This window comes from Lontra canadensis, unplaced genomic scaffold (assembly GCF_010015895.1).
Source record: "Lontra canadensis isolate GAN:19392208 unplaced genomic scaffold, GSC_riverotter_1.0 scaffold88, whole genome shotgun sequence".
Classification (NCBI taxonomy): Eukaryota; Metazoa; Chordata; class Mammalia; order Carnivora; family Mustelidae; genus Lontra; species Lontra canadensis.
Window position 1 is genome coordinate 2973356 of NW_022631082.1, and position 14593 is coordinate 2987948.

The following is a 14593-nucleotide window of genomic DNA, read 5'->3' on the forward strand; positions in this document are numbered from 1 at the left end:
ATTTCACTCAGCATTATCTCCTCCAATCCCACCCATGTTGATGCAAAAGTTGGGTATTCAGGGGCGCCTGGGTGGCTCAGTTGTTTGGGTGACTGCCTTCGGCTCAGGTCATGATCCTGGAGTCCCGGGATGGAGTCCCGCATCAGGCTCCCTGTTCAGCAGGGAGTCTGCTTCTCCCCCTGACCTGTCTCCTCTCATGCTCTCTCTCTGTCTCAAATAAATAAAGAAAATATTTTTTTTAAAAGTTGAGTCTTCATCCTTTTTGATGGCTGAGTGATATTCCATTGTATATATGGACCACGTCTTCTTTATCCATTCATCTGTTGAAGGGCATCTTGGCTCTTTCCACAGTTTGGAGATTGTGGACATTGCTGCTATGACTTTGGGGTACAGATGGCCCTTCTTTTCACTACATCTGTATCTTTGGGGTAAATACCCAGTAGTGCAATGGCAGGGTCATAGGGAAGCTCCGGTTTTAATTTCTTGAGGAATCTCCACACTGTTCTCCAAAGTGGCTGCACCAACTTGCATTCCCACCAACAGTGTAAGAGGGTTCCCCTTTCTCCACATCCTCTCCAACACTTGTTTTTTCCTGTCTTGCTAATTTTGGCCATTCTAACTGGTGTAAGGTGGTATCTCAATGTGGTTTTAATTTGAATCTCCCTGATGGCTAGTGATGACGAACATTTTTTCATGTGTCTGATAGCCATTTGGATGTCTTCATTGGAGAAGTGTCTGTTCATATCTTCTGCCCATTTTTTGATATGATTATCTGTTTTGTGTGTGTTGAGTTTGAGAAGTTCTTTATAGATCCTGGATATCAACCTTTTGTCTGTACTGTCATTTGCAAATATCTTCTCCCATTCCGTGGGTTGCCTCTTTGTTTTGTTGACTGTTTCCTTTGCTGTGCAGAAGCTTTTGATTTTGATGAAGTCCCAAAAGTTCTTTTTCACTTTTGTTTCCTTTGCCTTTGGAGACATATCTTGAAAGAAGTTGCTGTGGCTGATATTGAAGAGGTTACTGCCTATATTCTCCTCTAGGATTCTGATGGATTCCTGTCTTGCATTGAGGTTTTTTATCCATTTTCTTCTCTGTAGTTTTGCAAATTCTTGTCACCGGGTTGAGTTCCCCTGGTTTGTGTAACATCTACCAGATGCTGGTTCTACGCATTTAGATTCTCACTGGCCATGCGAGAATGATCTGACTGCTTTCCCTTCATTTCAGCTAATGTCTGTGTTATAGTATCTCATTGTGACTTTTTCCAGCATTTCTCTGAAACAAAAGAAGTTAATTTTTTTTTACATGTTAACTGAGTATTTGTTTAAGCTTTTTTATGGTGCCCCTATTTTAGAATTTTGAGCCGCTTTTTTAGTGGGTTTTCAGATTGATTGATTGATTGATTGATTATTATTTTCTTTTGTTCAGTTTTCCAAGATTCATTGTTTATGCATCACACCCAGTGCTCCATGCAATATGTACCCTCCTTAATACCCACACCCAGGCTCACCCAGTTTTATTTTTTATTTCACAGAATTCTTTACATAATTTGGCATGATGCACTTTACCAGATATGTGTGATGTCAGTTTCTTCTCTCACCCAGATTGTCCACCCTCTGTCTTACTGGTGAATTTTATTTTATTTTATTTTAAGATTTTATTTATTTACTTGAGAGTGAGAGAGAGAGGGAGGGAACACAAGCAGGGGAAGGGGCAGAGGGAGAAGCAGGCTTCCTACTAAGCAGGGAGCCCACTTCTGGGGCTCAATTCCAGGACCTGCAGATCATGACCTGAGCCCAAGACAGATGCTTAACTGACTGAGCCACCCAGGAGCCCCTAACTAGTGAATTTTAATGAACAGTAGCTTCTCATGATCTTATTTTGATTCAAGTTATAATTTTTTTCTGATCAATTTGAGTTTTGTTGTATCAAAAGGAAAACATTTGGAGCACTGGGGGGACTCAGTTGTTAAGCATCTGCCTTTGGCTTGGGTCATGATCCCAGCATCCTGGGATCGAGCCCCATATCATGCTCCCTGCCCAGAGGGTAGCCTGCTTCTCCCTCTCCCACTCTCCCTGCTTGTGTTCCCTCTCTCTTGCTGTGTCTTACTCTGTCAAATAAATAAATAAAATCTTTAAAAAAAGAAGTGTCTGTTTATGTGTTCTGCCCATTTTTCAACGTGATTATCGGTTTGGGCATTGCATTTGAGGAGTTCTTTATACAGTGTTGGAGAGGATGTGGAGATAGGGGAACCCTCTTACACTGTTGGTGGGAATGTAAGTTGGTGCAGCCACTTTGGAAAACAGTGTGGAGATTCCTCAAAAAATTAAAACCGGAGCTTCCCTATGACCCTGCAATTGTACTACTGGGTAGTACACTGAGGGTCACCAGTTCTTTGCCCGGGCCTGGTGGCTCCATCCCTCCAGGCCAATGCACGTGGGGAATCAATATTGGAGAAGTATCCCTCTCAGCCCAGAAAGCAGAGCACAGGTGCGTCCCCCTTGCAGATGAGGAAGGAGAGGCTTCCCAGAGCCACCAGTCCCAACTCCCTGTGGGCATCCTCAGCCAACCTGTCTGGGGGACTGGTCCCTCTTGCCTCAGTACATTGGTCCTCATTCCTCTCTCCGGCTGCCACCAGCTGCCCTCCCTCAGTCAGAGGATGCACCCACTGGGGGCTGAGGTCCTGGCCCAGCTCCAGGCTCAGACCTCTGCTTCCCTCCTGGAGTCTGGGGCCCAGAACCTGCAGTGTGGCCCATCGCAGACCACCCTCCCAGGCCTGCAGGCAATTCTTTCAAGGGAATTGTCCCCAAGTGCCCACCCCTCTGTCAAGAAGTGGCACATGCCATTCAGAAATGGTGGACACCTGCTTCTTCTAGGGTTGGTCTACATGGCTCTATGTCACCCACACTTAGGAACACCACAAATGGAGAGGCTGGGGGCTTTCACCCAAATGTTTGCTCTTCTAACAGATGCCCTTGTGAGACAAAAGAGATAACCTAGAGTTTGGGGGGGAAATATTGTAAATCTCATTTATCACAAAGGACTAATACATAGAATAGAGAAAATCTCCTAATAGCTCTCAGTGGCGGGGGAGGGAGACCCAGAGGGAAAATAGAGGAAAAACTTCAACAGACATTGCATCAGGAAAAGCAGTTGAAAAGCTGAGGGACATCACTCCACCAGAAATCAATGCGAATGAAATCCACTCTGAGATACAAGAACCCAGCTCTTAGGGTGGCTGCAATGAATGTTGTAACCCTAAAGAGGACTGGGGAAGATACGGCAGCTGGAACTCTGGCCCATTCCTTGTGGGAATGCAAAACGGGACAACCACTCAGGGAAAATGATATGTCATTACTTCTGAAAAAAACAAGACCCAGTTCTATGATACAGCTACAATAAATGTACTTTAGATATAGACATAAACAGGTCAAATTATGAAACAAAGTATGCCATACTAATACTAGTCCAAAGAAAGCTTCAAAAGCTCCATCAACAAAAGAGAAAGTGTATTTAAGAGTTAGTATGATGTATCCACACAGTAGAATGCTACTTGATGAGAATAAGTTTTAAGTACCCACAACAAGAATAAATCTCAAAATGATGCTGAGTAAGAGAAGCTATATAAAAACAGTATAGGGGCGCCTGGGTGGCTCAGTGGGTTAGAGCCTCTGCTTTTAGCTCAGGTCATGATCCCAGGGTCCTGGGATCAAGCCCCGAATCGGGCTCTTTGCTCGGCAGGGAGCCTGCTTGCCTCTCTGCCTACTTGTGATCTCTGTCTTTAAATCTTTAAAAAAAAAAATAAGTATATACTCTGCAATTCCATTTGTAAAAAACTCTAGAAAATGCAAACTAATTTATGGTGACCAAAAATGGGTCGGTGACTCCTTGGAGAGGAGGGGGAATGCAGTGACAAACAAGCAGAGGGAAACTTTTGTTTAAGTTTCTGTCTTAAGATTGGTTTTTGTGGGGCGCCTGGGTGGCTCAGTGGGTTAAAGCCTCTGCCTTCAGCTCAGGTCATGATCAAGCCTGCATCGGGCCCTCTGCTCAACAGGGAGCCTGCTTCCCTTCTTCTCTCTCTGCCTGCTTCTCTGCCCACTTGTGATCTGTCTGTCAAATAAATAAATAAAATCTTTAAAAAAAAGATTGGTTTTTGTTGTGTAGACATATACATAGGTCAAAACTCATCAAATTTTAGACTTCAAATGTGTACATTTGTTGAATGTCAATTTTACCTCAATAAAACTGTTAAAAGATTTTTTTTAAGTTGAATCTTGCCTCATGGCTGGATATTTACCCAAAAGAAATTAAAGTAAGCACCACTCCCCCAAAATATTAAGTGCTTACTAATAAAATAGCCAGACCCTGGTCAACAGTGATCATCTTAATAAAGCTCAAAATTAACAAATATTTTATAAATACTGTTAAATTTTATTATCCCCATCACCATTCAAAGCAGTAACTCATATTTTCAAGAATCTGGTGGTTTTCCAGATATTTTCTGGCCCAACCACCATCCCAGCACACACACACACACACCCTACAACAGTGAGGAGGTCACTGTTTAGGGGTCACACAGCACAGTGCTTTTGGAGCTGTCTTTGTCCTCCAAGCACCATGGGTTCAAGTCCCAGTTGTACCACTTTCTGGAAGTATGATCATTTGTAAGTTATTTTCCTTTTTGAATCTTGTTTATTTCTTATATATAAACATCATGATAGTCCCTACATCTCCAAAGCCATGGTGAGGACAAAATAACATTCACTTAGCAGGTAAAATGGTCAACAAGTGCTCATTATTCCTAGTAAATTATCAATTCAACAAGGAGAACTCCACTCCACAAAGCAGGGCCTTCCATTCATGTAAATAACACAAGTCTGTGGGAGAAAACCCTAACCCAGCTAGTCATGGGATCTGAAGAAGCTGGACAGGCGCTTAGCCTTGAATATAAGGCCTTAATAGTCGCAGTTTATGGTGCTTTGGGGAAACGGAGGGGATGAAGGACTGCTAGCATCACCCCAGAAACCCCCTGTGTGGTCATCACTTTGGCCTGAGCCCAGCTCTGCTGAGCACTTTGGCCAAAGCCATCTGCACCTCCTGGTTCCTCAGACTGTAGATAAGAGCATTGAGTGTGGGGGTGACAAGACTATAGAATAGGGACATCTCGTTGTCCTGGTGTGGGCTGTGGTAGGCACCTGGCACCATGTACGTGAACACAGCTGCGCCATAGACGAGTCCCACTACTGTGATGTTCGAGGAGCAGGTAGTGAAGGCCTTGTTTTGGGCCTCCTCTGAGCACATGCGTATAACGACCCCCAACACGTGGCCGTAGGAGATGGCGATGAGGGAAGCACAAGGATCAGCACCCCAGAGGTGGACAGCGCCAACCCTTAGGCAGAAGTGTCTTCGCAGGAGAGCTTCAACAGGGCTGGCAGCTCGCAGAAGAAGTGGTCCACGATGCGGGAGGCACAGTAGGGGAAGTGCAGAGTGACGGAGGTCTGGATGGAGGCGTTGAGCACACCTGCCAGCCAAGAGGAGCCCACCATGAGCAGGCACACCTGGCCCCTCATGAGCACAGGATACTGCAGAGGGTGACACACAGCAACATAGTGGTCGTAGGACATGAGGGCCAACAAGATGCCCTCAGCCATACCCATCAGGGTCAGGAAGAATGTTTGAGCTGCGTAACCCCCAAAGGAGATGGAACCTTCTCCCTGCAGGAAGTGGGATGCCATCTTGGGGATGGTGAACAGGGGGAAGACAATATCAAACAGAGAGAGCTGGCTGAGCAGAAAGTACATGGGTGTGTGGAGCCTGGAGTCCAGGCAGATCAGGAAGAGCAGAATGGTGTTGCCCAGGAGGCCCATGGTAAACATGGCAGCCACCAAAGGGAGGAACAGCCAATGTGACCCTGAGTGACTGAAGAGGCCCACCAGAATTAAGTCAAAGGTCACCAATTGATTCACATCCCCCATGTTTTACACAACATGCTTTCACTGCAGGAAGGAGACCAAACGCAAGAAGGAAAGAGACCAATTGCAAGTGAGCTTCAACCCACATGCCAACAGCCATCACTTGGTAGTGGCCGCCTGGAGAAGTATTATGAGGTCACAGCTAGAATCAGCAGCTGGAAATGCCATGATCAGTTAGTGATGTCTGTCACAGGCATGGAATGGGAGAGCAGCAGCTTGCATCCCCAAACGAGACACTTGGCCACACCCCACTGAAGAGCTACCCACTGACTCTTGAGGTCCAAACACTGAAGTCCCAGTCAAAGACAGTAACTTAGCTCCAGTAGAATATTTCAGTACCTCTCCTAATGGTCCTGGGTCGAAAGCAGGGGTGAGAGTCCAAAAAGGCTGGGAGGTGAACTAGAGCATAATGGAGATGAAGCAATAAATCAAGGAAGAAAACAGAGAAGGGCCGAGGTCCAAGCACCTGGATGAGAATCTAAGGAAAGAGAAAGCAATTATGAGCCTGCCCTGGGTCATAGGGAGGGTATGAATCTAGGGAGTATGAATCTAGGGGTATGAATCTATGTGAGCCATAGAGGGTGGCTATTGGTCACAGCAGGTTGGGGATGAAATGGCCTGGGGCTGGGTGGGGGAGGAGAGTCATCACTGAGCTCAGTGATTATTGGTGACTTTGTTCCATTGGGTGAAGAGTAATGACCTGTGAGAAGCCAGACTCAATTTCAAGTAAGATATCAAGCCTAGAAGATTGTTTCTAATAAATATTGCCTGGGTGAATGGGGGGGTTAAGAAAGATGACCATGGGCCGGAGGGAGCTACACACTTAAATTTGGGAATTCTTGATTCTCTTGTCACTTTCCAAGGTCCCTGGGAAATCCAGTTTACCCTGGAATACCATGCACCATCCACAACTCCAACAGTGGACAATGCAAGACCAACAATTCCCAATGGCTGGTGGTTAGAGAAGCTAAAAGACTGGCCATTTAAGGGCAAGTGGATTCTACTGAGGGCCCCACTGGAGCTCTTTGTCCTAAGATTGCCATCCTCACTCAGAAGACCTTCAAGTCTGTTTGATTATCCACATCCTGATTTTCCTATCACATCTTAGCTCCCAACATACCATTCACCCATGCATTCCATAAAATTAGTCACAAGCTGGTCTGGGCGTAAGACATTCAGAGGTGAATCACCCTAGGCAAGGTCCCTACTCCCTGTATCCCACACTCTCCATCAGGATATTGATGACAAATGAGGAGATAAATGGACAAGATCTTTGTGACAGAGGTAGAGTGCAGTGAGGGAAGTGAATAGGATGTTCTGTAGGAAATGGCTGGGGACACCACTGCACATAGTCAGAGAAGCTCTTGGGACTGATGACCCATGTCCTCAGTATTTGAAGAGCTTCTGTGAGAGGGATGCACTAGAATCAACTGCCTCATGCTACTGGGAAGTGAATGCTAGTGGGGCCAGCTGGGTGGTTCACCCTAACAAAGAACTTTCTAACCATGAAATTCAATGAAAAATGAAATGGGCTGCCTCATTGGCAGCATTTTCTTTAAAGTCAGTCAATGGTGTTAGGAAACAAGAGACTAGTCCTGTGGTTATAGAAGTTAGAGTTTGAGAGGGAAAGCAGCATTGATCAAATCAATTCAGAATAATCTACTCAGAAATATAATAGAGACACGTGCACAATGCTATAGGTACCCAGGGGACAGAATGAGATCAGAAAGGGCTTCAGAGAGGCGGCGGCATTGGAGCTGGGTTTTGAAGATCAGGTAGGAGTTTTACAGGCAGCCAGAAGAAGGAAAGTTGTTCCAGGCTGAAGAAATATAGCACATGTGATTTGTGATTAAGAGAGTGTCCCCCCACACACAAGAAAAAAATAATAATAAAATAAAAATAAACAAAATTTAAAAAAATAAAATAAGAGAGTCAGGGGTCAGATTAAAATGAGCTTGGATCCCAGCTCAACTATTTTGTAGCAGCTTGACCTTGTGTAGCTACTTAACTTCAGTTTCTTCATCCGTAAAGTGGGTGGCAGAAATATATGTCAAGGCATAGTTGTGAAGATTAAAAAGGATGAATGTTCAGGCACCTGGGTGGTTCAGCCAGATGAGCACCTAGCTCTTGGTTTCAGCTCAGGTCATGATCTCAGGGTCCTGGGATGGGGCCTGGCATCAGGCTCAGCACTCAGCACAGGGTCTTCTTGAGGTTGTCTCTCTCCCTCCTCCTCTGCCCCTCCTCCCACTTGGGCTCGCTCACTCTCTCAAATAAATAAATATTTTTTTTTACATGAACGGGACTGGAAGAGATTCTGCTGAGTGAAATAAGTCAAGCAGAGACAGTCAATTATCATATGGTTTCACTTATTTGTGGAGCATAACAAACAGCATGGAGGACAAGGGGAGATGGAGAGGAGAAGGGAGCTGAGGGAAATTGGAAGGGGAGGTGAACCATGAGAGACTATGGACTCTGAAAAACAATCTGAGGGGTTTGAAGGGGCGGGGGGCGGGAGGTTGGGGGAGCCAGGTGGTGGGTATTAAGGAGGGCATGTTTTGCATGGAGCACTGGGTGTGGTGCAAAAAACAATGAATTCTGCTACGCTAAAAAGAAATTTTAAAAAAAAGGATGAATGTTAAGAGCTGACATGTAGCAAGTGCTCAGTGAATTGTAAATTATTATATATAATAAATATAATTCATATAATTATATAATTAATTATGCACAATATCTATAAGTTATAGAATTATTACTAATTCTCTAGATAGGAGAAGCATTAGAGATCTCTGGCTGATGGGTGCTTAGCACAGTGCCAGGCACATAAAACATTCCTGTCAGTGTTTGTTGATGTTGTTGTTGTTGTTATTCAACATGCTGGCCCCTTCCATGGCCAAGCCTGACACTTTCCAGCTCTGTCATCCTCTCTAGTGCTGCTCTGTGATACCCTCATCCGTGCTGTGTAGAAACCCACCTGCTTTTTTTCTGGCCTCTAAGATCCGTCAGCAGAGTCTTTAAAACTCCACTCATCCCCAGCTCCGTTGTCTCACTAATGGGTTTTTCCACTGTGGCATTATTTGAGGACAGATAATTTTTTGTCATGGACAACTGTCCTTCGCATTGTATGAAGCTTAGCAATATCTCCAGCTTTGACGCACTAGAAGCCCGCTAACCACCACCCCTCATCAGGGAAACCAAAACCGGCTCCACATGTGGCCAGATGTGCCTAGTGAAGTGGAATCGCCCCCAGCAGAGAACCTCTGGCTTAGAGATAGGACAACTGTAAACTGCACAGGTTTTATTCAATTCATCTTCCAGACGTATATTCTTAAATTGGATTGAGCTCAGAGCCGGCATTAATCCTGGGAGTATCTTACTATTCCTATGTCTCCATACAGGAAAAAAATAATAATAATTCTTGCAATTTCCTGCCATCTTATAGACAACCAATGCTCCCCAAACACCAAGTATCCCCACCAGTGAAATAGCTTTGGCCACAGGCTCCTGTCAAGAGCTATTTAAGTGTCCAAATAAACCTGGTCTTTCTCTGTCCACTCACACATCCTCACCATGAAGAAGCTGACACCAGCTGAGTGCTGACTGTGTAGAAGACATCTGGCTAAGTGTTCTACATGCTTAACACTATAATGTCCAACCCCTGGAGATGGGTGGTGGAGATAGTCACACAACAATGGGAATATACTTAATGCCATGAACAGTACACTTAAAAGTAGTAAAAATTGTAAATTTTGTTCTGTATATTTTATCACAAAAAAAATCTAGGGGTAGGCATTATTTATCTGTATTTTTTGGATGAGAAGACATAGACAAGTTCAGAGAAGTATAGTGACTTGCCCAGCTCTACCCAGCAAAGTAACAGCCATAATTTGAACAAAATAGGAATCTGATTCCAAAGTCCCTGTTTTTCCCTTGACATTCGACACATACCTCCCCCACAACTGTAATACACATTTCAGGATTTGTTGCACATGTTCACATACTCAACCTATATGCCCCCAAATTCGCCTTTCCTTCCAGGGCACCCAGGTGTTCCCCCTGTTGTGCAAACACCTGGGTTTTGGGGAGCTCTAACCAGCAGTTCCTCAGTGGCTGGAGAGTCTGGTTGTGATCCCCTTGAGTACTGAGCTTTTGACAAACTCTTTCCCATCGAGACCTCTTTCGGAAAAGGATTGCCATCCATCCAAGCTCCCCAACCTGCAAGTCAGGCAGGCAGAGCCAGGCAGAGCTAGCCACGACACACTCCAACCTGGGCTGAATCATCCATAACTGCTAGATGAGTACTTTTCTTCTGGGTTGAACAGAAGCCCCTCTGGCAAGTTTCCAACATGCGATTTTACCACTTCCTTTCCTGTTGTCCTCAGTAATGCCAAACTTGGGACTCGGGGGGGGGTGGTCCCTTTGCTGTTGCCAAGTGAGCAGGGAAAAGACAATGACATTATTCACTTCCTGTCACCCATACAAATTTCATATTTCTCCACCACGACCAGGCGTGATCTGGGCCCTTGGTTACCTAACTAATCAGAAGACAGCCTGCAGGACACTGTCACTTATATTGTTTCATTAATCCTCATCTCCAATCACAGCAGCTCAAGGATCCACAGCAGAGCTTACTTGGGAAATAGTTGCCTAGTGAATATATTCTGTAAGTAAGGGAAGTGATATTTTGGTTGGAACTAGTGTTATTGACAAACGGGCTGAGGAAGGGTTATGTGTCTTACCTGAACCTGCACAGCTACTGAGAGGACAGGCTAGGATTTGGAAACAGCACATCCCCGGATGCTGCCTCTCTCTTGTAGTCAGTGCTCAACTCCTGGGTCCAGGTGGTCAGAACTGAGAACTCCTCTGGGGGATCACGGCTGTGGATGGCCAGTTCTCAGGAGGGAAGCTGAAGGTGCCCCGATCCCTGCCAGATGGGTTGTTCTGATACCAGCCCCATGACCAACCTCAAGTGCCCAGGCATGGCTGCTTCCAAATGCTTTTAGGGAAGGTCAACATGAGATGATCTTCAACATGGATGACCTTCTATCTAGAGGCCTGGCCATCGTGGGTTCACAGCAGTGAAGACAGACAAGGAAAGAATAAGCATCCAGTTTAAAACAAGACAACTGCCTGGAGGCTGGCAAATGTCGAAATAGGTGGACAAGAATTCATCCTTCCATTCAATACCTGTCCACCCACCTTGTCCACGGGAAACGATATCAGCAGGTCTTCAGATCCATCCTGCCACTAATGTCTAATCTCTAAATCATGTCTGGACCCCCAATATCCCCACAAGCCTGGATTCCGAGTTTTTGTCCCCACTCCACGGCGTCTGTGGGTAGAGGGAAGGGGCTTTCTCAACACCCCTCATTCTAGGATCGTCCCTAATAAAAACCTCTCTGGATTCCAGCATCAAGGGTTTAACCACTGCTGCCTCTGTCTATGCAGGGATATATGTCATCATCTGGGGCTGGGGGCTCCAGGGAGACCTGTTGCACAAGAAACCCCTCTGAGTTTCCCTTTCTTCAAGGGAGAAAATTAGTTGCAGTGGGAGCCTAGAGCCCCTGGTATTTTGTCTGTGGAGCTTGTGGGAAAACATTTACTTGTCTCCCAACTACAGGAAGGGTGAGCAGCACTAATGCAAATAAATGAATGTGACAGATGTCCAAGTCTTTTTGTTTGGATCTAATTAGGAGGAGGAGATGAGGGAATCCATTGCTACAAATGGATCCCTTGCTCAAAAAAGTAAAATGTCCAGGAGATTTCTTCTGAGTTAAATAATCAATAATGAAGCAGGGATGGTGATAAAACACAGCTAGGGGGCAGCTTCCCTGGGTTGTGATATTTCTTCCTCTAGACTCCATTCTTTAGGGGCCTCCAAAACTTGGGAGACGCAAAGGTTCAAAAGTAGATGGTCTAGTGCCTGTGAACATGTTATGCATCACAGCCAGAGCCAGAGGAGAGGGCAGAGACCAGAGAGCCAAGCTACCCTAAGCAGGAATGCCCACTGCAGGAAATCACAGGCAAGCCTCCCAAGGCTGAGTGAATTACCAAGAGTGTTGCTGAAACCAAAGCTGAGTCGGGCAGGTGGCAACCCAGTGAAGCCAGAATGTGAGTAGGAATAGTGATGTATGTTAAGGACTTGATATATAGTAGGCAACTACCACCAGATTCCTTGTGCCATGCCACCACACTCTACTCCCAAGCCCATAACAGACATTGGTAATTGGTCTCATGGCTTTCTACCTCTGAGCTCAGGTGGAGCTTCTCAACTCAGCTCACCATACAGCTGGACCTTACAAATTGAGTTTGACATTCACCATGACATCTTTTCAAGCAGATTCTAGACCAGTACTCAAAGCAATTGTGACAGTCTGCATGGAGATAAGAAGATTGCACCAGAAAGTTACTCAACCCACTGCTTCCTTCATTGAGAAAGTCTTGCTCTGGAAGAAATGTCAGCTGAACTAAAGTTTAGTGATATTTTTAATTTATAATCTGTTTCAAGGTCCTTTTCTCCTCAAGGGCCAATACCAGTTCATGGAGTACACTTGGAGTAACACTGCCATAGGCCATGAGTTCCTTTGCAGCAAGTTTCCTGCTATTATTCATTTCTGTATCACTGGTACCCAAAGCACATGGACACATGGATGTTTATTGAACAGGAAAGTCTGGAGCAGAGAGGAGTTGGGAAAAAGAAATCAAGATATGGAGTAGTAGAGAGTAGGTCTTGAATCCTCAGCATCTCGCATGGATGGATGGATGGATGGATGGATGGATGGATGGAGGGATGGAACAAGCCATGCTTAAAGTTATTTACAGCTGAGCCATGTTGTTCTAAAGAACAGGGGAAGGGGGAAAGATGACAAAGAAATCGTTATCACTCTAGACGTGTGCCTCAAACATTAATTCTTTGCACACCACCTTATTTTTTGCCATCTCCATGTGCCATCTTGTTTTAACAGGTGTCTCCTGTTTAACATTACTTATCCATTCCTGAGAATGATATGCACATAAAACTGTCAACTGGGACTCTACATTCCATTATCATAAATAAGAAAGGTCATATTTTACATCAACCACAAACTTTCAGTTCCCTGAACTGTAGCTAAAAGCCCTGTGTTAGGATATTAAATACTTGAAACAAATTGCTTCCTGTTGACTGCAACATGAACTTATTTGTTTACAGCTGTTTGGTATGAAGTCGTGTTCTCTATCGATTCCTCTTCCAAGATTTCTTTCACTCCCTCAACTCCCTGAAGACTCACTGTAGGACACTGACCTTCGTTTTTGCCAAAATATAGAAAGTGCAGGGGAAGCAAGTTCAGCACAAGCATACAACAGCAGAGAATGACTCACATTGAGGAAGATGTCCTGATAACCTCCCTTAGCATTGGCAATACATGAGATGCACATTCTCCCCGGTTATCGGTTGGCACACTTTCTCTATACGTTGTTTTCTTCAAAATCTTGCATTTCACTTGATGTAAATATAAACTTCCCCTGTGTAATCATGAGCCAGAAAACATTATACTGAGAAATGCATACTTGTTATGAAGTTTGGACATTAACATTTGCATTCTGCTGGGTAAAGATTAAGCAAGTGGTCTGATAGATAGTACGCAGAACATTCCTGTATTTTTCTTGAATCAACTCACTTTACGTTGTTTTTTTGAATTGACTTAATTTGCTCTTTTTTGCTGACAAGCCATCATCACCTTTTTGTCTTTGGAGGACAAAAGGCTAAAATTATGGAAATAGCTAGACACTAATAATAAAACAGCAAGTCTTTTCTCAGTTTTTCTAACTTTTTACTCAAAAAATTTTAAACCTACAGAAAAGTGGAAGGAATGTCCATATACCCTTTACTGATTGTTACTCTTCAGTCACATTGCTTTACTCTTTATATGCACATACACACACACACACACACACACACACTTTTTTATTGAGATGGAGTTCACAAAAAGTTAACCATTTTGAAGGGTACAATTTGGCGGAGTTTAGTACATTCACAGTGTCATGTACCCATCACCTCGATCTAGTTCTCAAACACTTTCGTCCTCCCAAGGAGACTCCCTGTTCAGGAAGCAGTTGCTCCCATCATCCCAGGCTCTGGCAACCACCCATCTGCAGTCTGTACCCACAAGTTTTACCTATTTCATATAAATAGAATCCTATAATATGTGATCTTTCGTGTCTGAATTCTTTTACCTAGCATGACATTTTAGAGGTCCATTCATGTTGTAGCATCGTTATGGGCTGAATCCCCTTAAAATTCATATGTTGGCATTCTAACGCCCCAACATGACTGTCGTTAGAGATAGGGTCTTTCAAGGAGTAATTAAGTTGAAATGATGTCATTAGGGTTGGCTCTAATCCAATATGACTGGGGTCCTTATGCTCAGAGAAGATTAGCTGCAACTTCAACAAAATGGTGGACAGGGAAGACCCAGACTTCCTTTCCAGCATGGACACACTGATTCAACAGCAAGGATTGGTTCCCTTTGTGCAAAATTCAGAGACTAGTTGAAGGGCTCCTGCACTACAGTCAAGCGTGAGACCAGCTGCCTCAAAGCCAATCGGAAAGTAGATGGCACTTTCTTCCCATCATGCCTCCCCCATGA

The 14593-nt window shown here is 44.5% G+C and overlaps 1 protein-coding gene across 1 annotated transcript; it reads right to left on the minus strand.

The window, feature by feature from the left end:
- Positions 1-5037: 5037 nt before the first annotated feature.
- On the minus strand, positions 5038-5972 carry LOC116882833 (olfactory receptor 2Z1). The gene is given in 2 exon segments (XM_032883465.1): positions 5038-5342; positions 5345-5972. Coding segments are annotated over 2 exon segments (933 nt in total).
- Between the last annotated feature and the right edge of the window lie 8621 nt (positions 5973-14593).